Source organism: Rhinolophus sinicus, chromosome 9 (genome assembly GCF_057876585.1).
Source record: "Rhinolophus sinicus isolate RSI-liver-muscle chromosome 9, RSI-T2T, whole genome shotgun sequence".
NCBI classification, from domain to species: Eukaryota; Metazoa; Chordata; class Mammalia; order Chiroptera; family Rhinolophidae; genus Rhinolophus; species Rhinolophus sinicus.
The window spans coordinates 36776174-36789713 of NC_142509.1; the positions used below are offsets into that span (position 1 = coordinate 36776174).

Genomic DNA, 13540 nt, shown 5'->3' on the forward strand with positions numbered 1-13540 from the left:
CTTCTGAGCTTTCTCACCTGTAGACAAGGTTGACGATGCCTGCCCTACTGGTGTCACCATGCGCTGTGGCCACAAGGGTCACATGATGCCAAGAGCAGAAATGCTTTGTTGGCAGAAACCTTTTCCCAGGGTTAGTTATTCCTGTGACACTCAGGGATGACCTTGACTTTCTATTCTAGTTCAACCCCATCAGTAGAATAACCTTAGATAACAAAACACTGAAGTCAGCTAATGACTTGTAGAGCAAGCTCTTTTTAGCAATTCTCCCCCAATTCTGGGCCAACCCAGGATTTACATTGTGCTCAGTTGTCTGTCCCTTTGGTGTCCTCTAATATCGAGTAGTTCCTCAGGCTTTCTTTAATTTTTGTGGCCTTCACGTTCTAGAAGATTCCAGGCCAGCTGCTGTACAGAATGCCCTCAGTTTGGGTTTGTCGTCTGCTTCCTCATAGTTGGAGGCAGGCTACACATCTTTGTAGGGATTTCACGGAAGTGACATGGTGTCCTCAGCATCTCACTGGAAGCACATGATGTTGGTTTACTGTGTTATTAGTGATTTTAACTTTGATCCTCAGGTTAAGGTGATTTCTGACATTTCTCTCTCTGCAGTTGCTATGCAACCTGTGGGGCTCTAGCCGGAGACTGTAAACAACCCATTCCTCATCACACCTTCACCCAGTGATTTTAGCATTGATTGATGGCAGCCTGAATCTCGTCTTCCTAAGATCACTGTGAAATGGAGACTTCCTATTGGGACAGTTGGCGAAGTTTGAATGTGGACTGGGTATTAGACAACAGTATTCTTTCTGCATGCCAAATTTCCTGAATTTAATAATTGCACCGTGGTTATGTAAAAGAAGGTGCTTGTTCTTAGGAAATACTCGTATCATTCAGAGACAGAGAATGAGCGAGCACAGATGTGGCAGAAAAATTAACAATTGGGGCATCTGGTTGCAAGGCATATGGGAGTTCCTTGTACTGTTCTATTCCTGTAACACTGCACGTTTGAAATTATTTAAAATGAAGAAGTTTAAAAAACACTGAAAGAAAATAAACCAAAAGATTAATGCTGCAAAAAATCCAACTACTCATGTCAGTGAATGAAATGGCAGCAATACCTAGTCACCATTTCAACACAATAGAGGAGATGGGCTTTGCTGCCAGGTAACCCATTACAGCCTCAGAACTGAAGCATCATGTAGTTTGAACACCTGAGGCCTTGGAGCCAAAGTAGACCTGCCAGGACAGACGCTGTGTGAACCAGGGCTTGTAAACCCAGTCGCTCCCAGGGTCCCAGCAGGTGGCATCAGTGACGGAAGTAGGCCACGTTGCATGGTGGGTTAGCTTCCTTAGGACGGCTGCAACGAATTACCACAAACTGGGTGGCTTAGAACAACAGAGGTTTATTCTCTCACAGCGGTGGAGGCCGGAAGTCTAAAGTAAAGATGGGGCCGCTCCCTCTGCAGGTTGCAGGGGAGGATCCTTCCTGCTGCTTCCAGTCCCGTCAGTGCCGGGGCTTCCTCGGCTTATGGCTGCATCACTCCAGTCTCGACCTCCATCTTTACATGGCTGTCCCCTCTGTCAGGATACTTGTCATGAATGAGGCTCCCCCTGGATCATCCAGGATGATCTCGTCTCAAGGTTCTTAATTACATCTGCAAAGACCCTTTTTCCAAATAAGATCATATTCACGGGTTTTGGATGGACATATCTTCTGGGGGGCCGCCATTCAACACAGTCCACATGGGTATATGAAGTACGTCCCTTTTCTCTTAACTTTACCTTAAGGAAACTAGGCGTCAAAACCAGTGATAAGTAGCAAGTGATGCTCAGTCTCAGATTAAAGAAAAGAATGGGGTGGACTGTGACACTTCCTGTCCCCAGGGGCCGCTGCTGTCTGCATCAGCAGCTTGTGCCCATGCCCGAATGCAGACAGACCTTCCAGTTGGCCAGAGAAGCAAGCAAGCAATCCAGGTTTTGGGGGAAGTTTCCTGATTCTCAAATGTTGGTGACTAACTCACAGTTTTCATGTACTTTTTGTTCTATGCGTCAAACCTCCGGAGCAAGTTGCATGCTCTATCTCAGTGCCTGGCCAGGAAACCCTGGGAAAAGACGTTCGGCAAGCCTGGGGGAGGTTAGACCGAGTACCCCAGCTGGACGCTTCCTGGGAACCCCAGGCTCTCTTTCTTCGGTTGCTGCAGGTACATTTTGTTTGATGGTGATGTGGACGCCCTGTGGGTGGAAAACATGAATTCCGTGATGGACGACAACAAGCTGCTGACGTTGGCCAACGGCGAGCGCATTCGGCTTCAGACTCACTGTGCTCTGCTCTTTGAGGCAAGTGGGGATGGAAAGGAACTTCGAAAGCGAGTCTTTCTTTCAGTTAACAATTTTCAATGTTTATTAAAGTAGGAGTCACTACAGGGGACTACAGACAACCCAAACAGTGCAGGAGAGTTTACGGGGAGGCCACCTCCTTGTCCCCTAGCTGCTCCCCGCATCCCTCTTTACCGTACCCCGGAGGCAGCCACTTGCCACTCTTGAGCTGTTTCTTCTGATGGTCACCCTCGTAGCTCCAGGTAACGCACTAAGTATTGCTCTTTCTTCCCTCGGCGAGTTTACACAGTACCTAATGACTGACTGCTGTGTAAGTGAGGGCTCATGTCTTTTTTTAAAAATTATTAACTTTTTTCAGGTACAGTGGACATTCAACGTCATTTTACATTAGTTTCAGGTGTGCAGCACAGTGGTTAGACATTTATATAACTTATGCAGTGATCCCCCCGATTAGTCTAGTTCCCACCTGGCACCACACGTAGTGGTTGCAGCCTTATGGGCTATATTCTCTCTGCTGTACTTCACATACTTGTGACTGTTTTGTAACTGCCAATTTGTGTTTCGTAATCCCTTCACCTTTTTCACCCAACTCCCTAACCCCTCTCCCCTCTGGCAACCATCAGTGTGTTCTCTGTATCTATGACTCTGTTTCTGTTTTATTTGTTCGTTTATTTTGTTCCTCAGATTCCACATTTAAGTGAGAGCCTACGGTATTTGTCTTTCTCAGTCTGACATATTTCACTTAGCATAGTATGTGAGGGCTCATGTCTTATGACACCAGCCCACTTCCCCGCCTCACAATACTATATTGATAAGGCAGTTATACCTGTAAACAGTGTTTACAGTTACACCTGTAACTGTTACACCTGTAAAGGCAGTTACACCTGTAAACAGTTTATTATAAATATGGAAATACTTACTCTACAGCCAATTAGTATACTCTGTGTATGTTAATTTTAGAGCCACTTATTTTTTGGCCTGGAGTTTGTAATTGCCTTGCCTTTTCTCTCACACTATTTGCCTTTATCTTATCTTTATTTGTTTTTTCAAATTTTCTGTCATATCTTCTGAACCTGCTTCACAGCTTTGGGCCTGGGGCTTGCTTTCACTTTCACTTGATGTCTCTGCTGGTCTCACGTGGCCTACAAGGCTGTCAGTGCAGGCGTGTGCATATCATCATCTCACTGGCTGAACGGCGGCGTTTTCTGGAAAAGAGAGATACGCACGTTCATGCTTCTGGTTTAGACACTTATTTATTAAGTTTTATATTACCCAATTTCAACTATGTTAAAAAAACAAAACAAAATTGAAAGGATGACACTCCAAAACAATGTTTGTTTCTTGGTGGTGGCATTTGGATAGCTTGTTTTCCTCTTTATACTTTTCTGTTTTTGTCAGATATGCTACAGCATATTAATTTCACAGTAATAGAAAACTTAAAAAAGAGCCACATCAGAGATGTATGATTTCCCATGATAAACCTACGTGTTCAATTAGAAGTCTCCTGAAAGCTGTGTTAACCTGGGTATGACCTGGGTTTTGTGCAGTTGTAAAAACTTTGTACAAACAAAGGATTTTGAACATGTAGTCCAGTTGTTTATAACTCTAGACGTGACTGGTTTCTTTATTTCTCCAGGTTGGAGATTTACAGTATGCCTCCCCTGCAACTGTGTCTCGATGTGGAATGGTGTATGTGGATCCTAAAAACTTGAAATACCAACCATACTGGAAAAAATGGGTTAATCAAATACAAAACAAGGTGAAAGTGATTTCTAAAATGAACTTAAGGTTACTAGCATCAGTGGTTAGTTGGAAAAACATAACCAGAGGGATGTTTCTAGTTGGAAGCTGTGTCCTGGACCTCGAGCATTTAATGTTATCAATAAATTGGATGGAAACATGGAAGACGCACTTATTAGGTTTCCAGATAATTCACAGCCAGTGGGATAGGTAATGATTTTGATAGTCTAGACCAGGGGGTGACAAATTTTTTTTGTACAAGGGTAGAGAGTCAATATTTTAGACTTGGTAGGCCATATGGTTTCTTTTGTAACTACTCAACTCTGCCGTCGTGACATGAAAGCAGCCACAGTACATGAAGGGGCGTAGCTATGTACCAATAAAACTTTATTTATGAACACAGGTCGCTGGCCAGATTGGCTTACAGGTTGTAGTGGGCAGCGCTGGCCCAGCCGACCTCAACTATTGAGAGACTTGTCTCTTGGAGGTGCCCACCTCGTCCTCGGTTGCTCAGTTGGATGAAAGTGTGTGAAGGACCCAGTTTGCTATGTATTGGGATCCAATGATTTCAGTTGGCCTCAAACCATGTGATATGTCATGTGGCTGCTCAGAGATTTGTCTTGTCTTAGCAATAGACTCATTGAAAGGTACAGAGATAGATATGACAGTTATGTGGAGGTTGTGGCTTGACCATAATGAGGACACCGCGACTACATTCTTAAAGGGACACAGGGTATATCTCTAGAAGGACCACTAGGCTGGTGGTGAATTGGAAGTCAGGACATAATTAATTATCCCAGAGAGGACCCAGGGAACATGTGAGGACCATTTGAGGCACTGTCATGCGGGGAGAGAGCTGTCTGAGGACCCGTGCACTCCCTGGTGGTCATCAGTCCTTGAAGGGAGAGGGGCCTTCCCCTCCTTCGCACTCTTAGCTGATGCCTGGCCGTGCACTTAAACTCCAAGATAATCAGCCCCCTTTCTGTCAAATGGGACCTGTTATCCCCCCTCCCTCCCAGGTGGTGGGGTGGACTCGATGGCAGTGACACGAAATGCTTCACGATGAAATGAAAGTGTTACAAAACACAGACTTTTCTACAAACACAAAGCACTACTGTCAGATTTTACTCACCTGCCACATTTACCATTCATCAGATGTTTCTCACCCCCTCTTTTGACAAAAGCTTTACACTGACTTCCATGTAAATGAAGGAACCCTTGGATTTCTGCTCTCCTACAGGCAGAGCAAGGCGACTTGCAGACTCTCTTTGAGAAGTACGTGCCCTATCTCATTGACATGATAATGGAAGGAATAGTGGACGGAAGACAAGGAGAAAAGCTGAAGACAATAGTTCCTCAGACAGACCTCAATATGGTAAGAGACAATCCCTGTCAGCAAGGAGAACAGCTTCCCTAAAGGCTAACCCGTCGTTTAAAGGATAACCTGCAACATTGCAGGTTACTGCCGAGGAAGACACAAGGCTTCCTTTTGTGCCCCGGTCTGAACCAATATGGTGGGTCATGTGTTCCCATCACTCTGGGGCGTGGGGTCCGGGGATTTGCGACCAGAACTGATCCGGGACGGGTATGGGGAGTACCTGGGCTGACCCAGGCATTTTGCTGTGAACCAGGTCACGCAGTTAACCAAGATGTTGGATGTGTTACTAGAAGGAGAAATAGAGGACCCTGATCTTCTGGAGTGCTACTTCTTAGAGGCTCTGTACTGCTCTCTGGGCGCTGCCCTGCTGGACGATGGGAGGATTAAATTTGATGAATGCATTAAACGCCTTGCTTCTTTGCCTTCTGCTGATACGGAAGGGGTTTGGGCCAAGCCCGGGGAATTGCCAGGTAGGACCTGAGTGTAACCTGTTTGCCTGCTCAGAATACTTTAGGTTAGGGTTTTGGAGGACGTGGCCTTGCTTCTCCTTATGGGTTTTCCATATCGCTGTATGGGTTTTCTAGCTTATTTACTTCTGTAGAGAAATGTGCAACGGTCAGAGCACCTGGTGGTACCCTTAGGAGAAGTTCAAATGCATGAACTGCTCTAGCAGATGCCCAACCCCTCTGGATGGCCTTTCTTGATGAGTCTAAACTTGTGCCCCCTTCTTAGGCACCTGTGGGTGGCACTCTGTCTGGGGCAGAGATGTGTGAGGGAACTTCTCTTAAATCTGGGTTTGCATAGCACCCGTGTGATTGGTGTCAGTGAGGGGAGGGCTGCGCTTCCCCGCTCCCTGTGGCATCCGGTGCTTCTCAGCTCTTCCTGCCCCAATGTGGTAAGACGCCTCCACAGCGCGCCTGTACCCCCTGTACTCTACATTGAAACTGCCGCTTGGCTTGTCTCTATCTACGCCCATCTAGCCCACCAACAACTGGAAGCATAGAGACCAGCGCTGTCTGCCCACCATTGTATGTCCAGGGAAGGGACTCAGTCTGTCTCTGTGCAGTGGACAGAGACGGGTAGTGTCCATTCAGAATACCCAGTACGTATCTGCCAGTGAATAGGAGTATTTGGGGGAAAGTACCCAGTCAGTATCTGTCTAATGAGTGAGGAGTGTTAGTTCAAAGGACTCAGTTAAGTTGCTGTCCAGGGAACAAGTAGCGTTACTTCATTTCAAGCATGTGCCAGAGCTGATTCTGTATTTTCATGTCTACGATTGAAGCAAAATAGACCATTATTTACTGCAGGTCACCTTCCAACCTTGTATGACTTTCATTTTGATCCTGCACAGAAGAAATGGATACCGTGGAATAAATTAGTCCCGGAGTATCTTCACGTCCGCGAGAGGAAATTTAATGACATCCTGGGTAAGGGAGAGCCAAGCCCCTGTTCCTTGGTTTAAGAGTGTGTGGTTCTCGTTCCGTGAGAAAACGAAAAAGATCCCGTGGTCTCTGTGGTTCTCTGAGTCCCTGCCAGACAGCTGGTTGGGAGAAAGCAAGGAGAGTAAGCCGTTGGCCTTGCCAAGAGGGTGGCTCTTTGGATTCCTTGTATGTGCTGCTGGCTTGGAGCATCTGCAGACACGTGTGACTCTCAGCTTTTCCCCAGGGAGGCCGGTCCTGACAGGTGTGGCTGCTCTGCCCTCCTCACATCTCCACGGGCTTCCTTCAGCCTGTGTTGCTTGCTGGGGGTGGGAGGGGATGAAAGAGGAACAAACTAGGCAGCGTTTTGTAAGAGGTGCTGCCTCGAAAAATCATGTGCCTCAGACATTTATATATCGAGCATATTTTAAATGCTTTCCTCTGACTATTTAGATCAGGGAACAAGTAGCATTCATTTCAAGCATGTGCCAGATGGATTCTGCATTTCCTTGACTACGATTGAAGCGAGATAGACCGTTATTTACTGCAGGTCACCTTTCCAGCCTTACATGACTTGTATTTTGATCCTGCATGGGAGAATATTTTACAGGAATATAGAGGCTGGATATTTTCACAAAACAAATATCCGAGTTTGGCTCTTAGAGAGTTCTTACAGAGTGAGGCATACACGTTTCCTCAGGAACGGATCAGAATTAAAAACTGCCAGTGTAGGAGTGAGGCAGACCCACCTCTGATGCTGTAGGTCTCCTCAGACGAAGTTGTTGGTCAGGAAAGCAGACCCCACAGATATGAGAGTGGCGTGAGCAGTGGAGAAGCTCCGTTTTTAATATCCTGGGTCCGAGTCAGAACTGGATATTAAACGGAGCTTGGGTGTTCTAAACCTGGACCGTGGTGGCGATCACACAGCCGGAAAAGTGTGTCAGCCTCATGAAATCACACCTTTAGAATGGTGGATCTTACAGTACATACGCTATTAAAGACAATGGTTGGGGGAGTGAGCTTCTAAGAAGATTTCACCCATCTATACAATTTCGAGGTCACCTCTTGGGTTTTTGCTGACAATGTTTTACGGGATTTATGAGGTTCTGTGCAACTCCGCGTTGCTGAGCGCTCACCCGTTGGCGTTTCTGTGATGCGCCCGTTCTTCATGTGTTTCTTAGTTCACACAGTGGACACAACCCGTACCTCCTGGGTGCTGGAGCAGATGGTGAAGATGAAACAGCCCGTTATCTTGGTTGGTGAATCTGGCACCTCGAAGACCGCCACTACCCAGAACTTCCTCAAACATCTGAACAAAGAGGCGGACGTAAGGAGTGTTTGTATTCGCGATGGAGTGCCGCGTAACAAATCACCCTGGCTCGGAGCCGCCAGGGGGTGTCCGCGGGCTTTGCGATGGGCCTGGGTAGGGCTGTGGGGAGGACTGGCCAGACGCCTGTGAAGGTCAAGCTCACTCACACACTGGCACATGCCAACAAGGTTGATTTAGATTTAAGGATTTCATGTGGAGGGCACAGAAGGAACTTTTACAGCCAGAGGAACCTACACGTTTGTGGAGTCAGGCAAAGGGAGGCTGCGTTCAGAAGTCGCCGCCACAGTGCCCATCCCCTGGGACTCCGCAGTGCGGGGCCCACAAGGCGCATCTGACATGTTCCTGGCAAGAACATGCGCGTTCCGCCAGTGGGGGCCTGCGCTCGGGGCCGCCTTACTTGGAGGGTGTTCTCCAAGGTCGTGGTTCTCCAGACCAGCAGCAACGACCTGAAAAGGTCGTTTAAACCACCCCAGATCTACTGAGGTGGGAACTCAGCACGGGCCCCTCATGCTGCAGGCAGTCCCGATGCATGAAGCGTGGGAACTACTGACTGATGAACTCTCACAGGTGCTCTGAGAGCACAGGGAGAGGCCCTGAGCGCCTGTGCCTGAGGGAGGACAAGCTCCCCACACAGGGGCCCGCGGGCCTCTCTCACCTCTCTCTCAGCAGTTAGTTCCAAAGATGGAACCTGTTCATGTTCTTTGACCTGTTTATTTATTAAGACGCAGCCGGCATGAGAGGGATTTATGTTTGACTATTGCTTTGTCGTGTTGAAATGCCCTTGTGCATTTCAGCTCCTAGGATATAATCACCCTATGAAGTAGTCCAAGCAGATGTTATTAAATCATTCTACGGATAAGAAAAATGAGGCTCTGAAAGGTCAGATGACTTCTTGGAGGTGACCGAGCTAGGACTGTGCAGAGCCAAGACCCCCCAGTCCACATTGTCCCCAACGGCCACATGTGGCAACTCGTTATGGCCTCATACAACCTGCCAGGAGAGGGGATTCTTGCTTTAGTACAGTGAAAGGAATGAAGAACAGACATACTGCTTATAAAAAAGTTGGTTTGGATGCCAGTGAATTTGTAAAAGAGATGCTATAACTCATGGTCAAACATTTACTGCCTATACTGGGAAAAAAAGACCAACTTTCTGAATGACCTCTGTTTCAGATTGTGTTAACAGTCTATTTCTCCTCCCGCACCACGTCCCTGGATATCCAAAGAAATTTAGAAGCAAATGTGGAAAAACGCACCAAAGACACTTACGGCCCCCCCATGGGGAAACGCCTCCTGGTCTTCATGGATGACATGAATATGCCAAAGGTAGGGGAGGCGTGGGGCAGCGAGTGCGCTTGCGCGTGTCGCTGTGTGTGCGGAGCCAGTGCGTGCAAGAACACCTACCTGAGTGTTCTGCGTCATGTCTGCAGGGCGCAGGTGCTGGGAGCCAGCTTAGGACACGATGCTACTGGGCTGCTGCTCTTAGACAGAGGGACCTCTGCCTTACTGGTTGTGGTCCTCAGTTTCTGAAAAGAGTGAAGCGGGTTGCAGGCAGCCTCGGAACTGTATGCAGCATGTGATTGAGTGAAGTGGTTTCCAAGTGAGCTGTACTTTAGATAATAACAGTGTTCTCAGCCCCTTATATATGGGAAGTGTGAGTGCAAAGCCAGGATCTACCCATCCATCCATCCATCCATCCATCCATCCATCCATCCATCCATCCACTTATCTGTCCATTTATACATCCGTCCACCCAATTAACATATTTATTGAGCCCCTCCTATGTGACTGGTGCTGTGCAGGGGAATAAGCAACACATATGTAGTCCCTGCCCTCACGGAGCTTACAGTCTAGTGAAGGAAACAGATTTTTAAAAAATAGTTACAAATTAATATATAATTGGAGACTTCGAGGAGCCCTGTGAAACTACACCCAGAGCAAAGGAGAGAAGATGCTCAGCATGAGCTCTGCCTTCTGATACGCCCGTTCTTACGCCCGTTCTCTTTTTTGTCTTTGAAAACAATTGAGGTGGATGAATATGGCACACAGCAGCCGATTGCCTTGCTGAAACTGCTGTTGGAAAAAGGCTACTTATACGACCGTGGGAAGGAGCTGAACTGCAAAAGCATTCGCGACCTTGGCTTTATTGCTGCAATGGGAAAAGCTGGAGGAGGCCGCAATGAAGTGGATCCGAGATTTATGTCACTGTTCAGTGTCTTCACTGTCCCGTTTCCTTCCCAGGAGTCTTTACATTTAATTTATTTCTCCATATTGAAAGGCCATACCTCGGTAACTTGATTTTCCCCAGCAGTCTAACTGGGCCCTTGCGTCGGGTCCAGACATGTGCAGGGCCAGCTTAGGCATGAGGCCTACAGCCCACAGTAGTTTGGGCCTGGGCACGTTTTAATTTCTTTCAAAACCAGAAGGGAAAAAAATGAATGTAATCCAGTTTGAATTCTATTCATCTTTATACCAATGCAGTCATAAAATAGAAAATAATATTTTTATGAAGAAAGGGGCCTTGAGGCAAACGTGTCGTGGGCCCACAGAAGGCCTGATGTGGCCCCGAGTTACATCCAGTAACAGCAGTGAATCCACTAGGGGACTTGTGTTCTGGAATCAGTCCCCATCCTCGGGCAAGCTCCCCGAGGCTCCATTCTCATCTGGAACATGGAGATAATGATGATACCCGCCTCCCTGGGTTTTGGGAGAATGAGAGGAGGGAAATACATGTGAAGTGTGTGGTACATTGCCTAGCACCTAGCAGACACTCACTAGATACTAGTCATTCTGGTATTACGATTTATTTGGCCCCCACAAATGGAACCCATTCATTTAAATAACGACCTTCTGATCTTGGTATTTCCCTTTTGAAGTGGGGCTTGTACACACACAGTTTTCGGGGGCCAGGCAGGAAAGGTAAAGGTGTGGCATGGCCAGGTGTGACCAGTAGTAACTGTGGGCACCTGGCATGTTCCTGCCCTACCTTAATACATTTGCTTCCAAAACAGGTCTGCACCAATAAAACTCAAACTGAGGGCTGGTTTGGGGCTTTGGTTTCACATCATGTTGACATGTCAGTCAACGTGAAAATCTAGAAAAGTGAAAGCAGATCAGATGATGAGTTTCTCTTAATTTTTTTCATCTCCTCTTAAAAAATTATGGTAAACTTCACATAACCTAAGATTAGTTATTATAACCATTTTAAAGTATGCAATTCAGTGGCATTAAGTACCTTCACAGTGTTGTACGGCCATCACCACTGTCTAGTTCCAGAATATTTTCTTATTTTCAGTGACCCTAAGAGCAGTCACTCTACCCCATTCTTTAGCCCCTGGCAATCACCAGTCTGTACTCTGTCTCGGTGGATTTTCCTGTTCTGGACATTTCACCTCAGTGCAGTCCTACAATATGTAGTCTTCTATGTCTGGCTTCTCTTACTCAGCATCATGTTTCTGGGGCTCATCCATATGGCGGCCTGTGCCAGCGCCTCACCCCTTTTTATGGCTGCACAATGTTCCGTTGCGTCGACAGACCACAGTTTGCTTCTCTGATCATCCACTGGGACACATATGAGGGGTCTTTTCATTTTTTAGGTGTTTCACGAGAGCATCGTGGCTGTGAGTGACAAGTTGACACGCTGCACGTTGGCACTTTACAAGAACATTGTACAGGACCTGCCTCCCACTCCCTCCAAGTTCCATTACATCTTTAACCTTCGAGATCTCTCGCGGGTGTTTAACGGGCTTCTCCTCACTAACCCAGAGCGGTGAGTTTGTTTAGTCTCACTGAGATGTGTCCCATAGCGACAGCTTTTCTTAATTCTTTTAAGGCAGAGGACTTGCAAGTGAATTCGGTGAAATCAGTTAAGTACCCAGTATCTTTTTTGGTTTTGTTAAATGAAGGAACGAGTTAAACAGTTGGCTTAAGGCGTGATGCCTTGTAAGCCCTGAGTTGAGGACAGGTGGAGCATGAGAGGCAGATGTGTGGACATGTGGACAGGTGCGTCCCCCTGGTGGGACCACGTTGCTGACCTCTCGTTCTCAGTCCTAAGGTTGGAATTTGCCCGTGTGGAGCCTTTCGCACATGCAACTGAATTGTTTCCAGTTAGAATTGGTTATATATGTGTGTCTTTGGGAGAAACAAGCACAGAAGACAGAAGGGATTTAACTCTGAGTATAGAAATGTTCTCATTAAACCAGACTTATTTATGTATGTACATTAACGTATGCTTTAATGTATGTAGATTGACAAGCATAGGCCAATTTGTGGGTTCACATTATGAATGAAAAATGGATTAAGGACTCCCCGATGTACTCGGTGCCCTTGAAGGGTTTGGAATGGCAGTTCAGCAGAAGGCAGCTCCAGGTTTTTAGGGCAGAATGAGGGCTCTTTGCCGGAAACCAGAGAAAGCTCCAGAACGGGGCCGGTGGAGCTGATCCTTAGAAGGAACTGCCAGCGGCTCTGATGCTGATTTTAAATTCATATATTCCAGCAAGTAGGAGCAGGGTCAGGTGTTCACTTTTTGCCACTTATGTCATTTATAGATAAAGTTCTGCTGTGTAGATAAAGTTTCTTCCGTAGTATAAGTTGTAGGACTACGGTTTTGACACTGAATTTGTTAGCATCCATTACATTTCGTTAATGTGAGACCATGGCGGCAAAAGGACCACAGAAGTGTGTGTTTCCGCTCCTTGTGGATCCATCTGAAAACAGCAGCATTTAGCCTGCTCTTCTCTAGATGATGTAGTGGCCGATCTTGCCCTTTCCGTCATGTAGGTTCCAGACGGTGACCCAGATGCTGAGAGTCTGGAGGAATGAATGTCTGAGAGTTTTCCACGACCGATTAATCAGTGAGACAGATAAGCGGCTGGTCAGTACCTCCAACCTACCACAGAATTCTTCTCCGGGTGAAAAAGGAGCATAAAACCCAATGTGTGTTTTATATAGTTCACGGCAGAAAAATAGACACGAACAATAAAGCCAGTGGGTAAAAAGGAGGGTGGATTGTGTAGCAGCTTGTAGCAACTGGAAAAAGAAGTCGAACGCAAATAACTTCAGATAACCCTCGTGTATGCTTTTTTCCCTAACACGTGTTAGCACACACATGTTGTTGAGTTTGGGTCCTTAAGTGGTCTTATGTTGTAAGGTACAAGAGCACATATCAAAGTTGGTTATGGAACATTTTACCAATGACGTGGAGGCGGTGATGAGGGATCCCATCCTGTTTGGAGACTTCCGGATGGCTCTGCATGAAGGGGAAACACGCATTTATGAAGACATCCAGGATTACGAGGCGGCCAAGGCTTTGTTCCAGGTGTGGCGGGGCTCACTTCTCCGG

At 46.8% G+C, this 13540-nt stretch overlaps 1 protein-coding gene across 1 annotated transcript in view; it reads left to right on the forward strand.

The window, feature by feature from the left end:
- The window catches only part of DNAH10 (dynein axonemal heavy chain 10), a 113752-nt gene that overhangs the window by 65098 nt on the left and 35114 nt on the right, over positions 1-13540 (forward strand). The window contains exons 40-50 of the mRNA XM_019748752.3: positions 2199-2334; positions 3971-4093; positions 5315-5449; positions 5706-5922; positions 6760-6879; positions 8052-8197; positions 9373-9525; positions 10228-10488; positions 11796-11968; positions 12979-13072; positions 13349-13516. Of these exons, the coding sequence (XP_019604311.3) occupies positions 2199-2334; positions 3971-4093; positions 5315-5449; positions 5706-5922; positions 6760-6879; positions 8052-8197; positions 9373-9525; positions 10228-10488; positions 11796-11968; positions 12979-13072; positions 13349-13516 (1726 nt within the window). The remainder of the gene's footprint in view (positions 1-2198; positions 2335-3970; positions 4094-5314; positions 5450-5705; positions 5923-6759; positions 6880-8051; positions 8198-9372; positions 9526-10227; positions 10489-11795; positions 11969-12978; positions 13073-13348; positions 13517-13540) is intronic.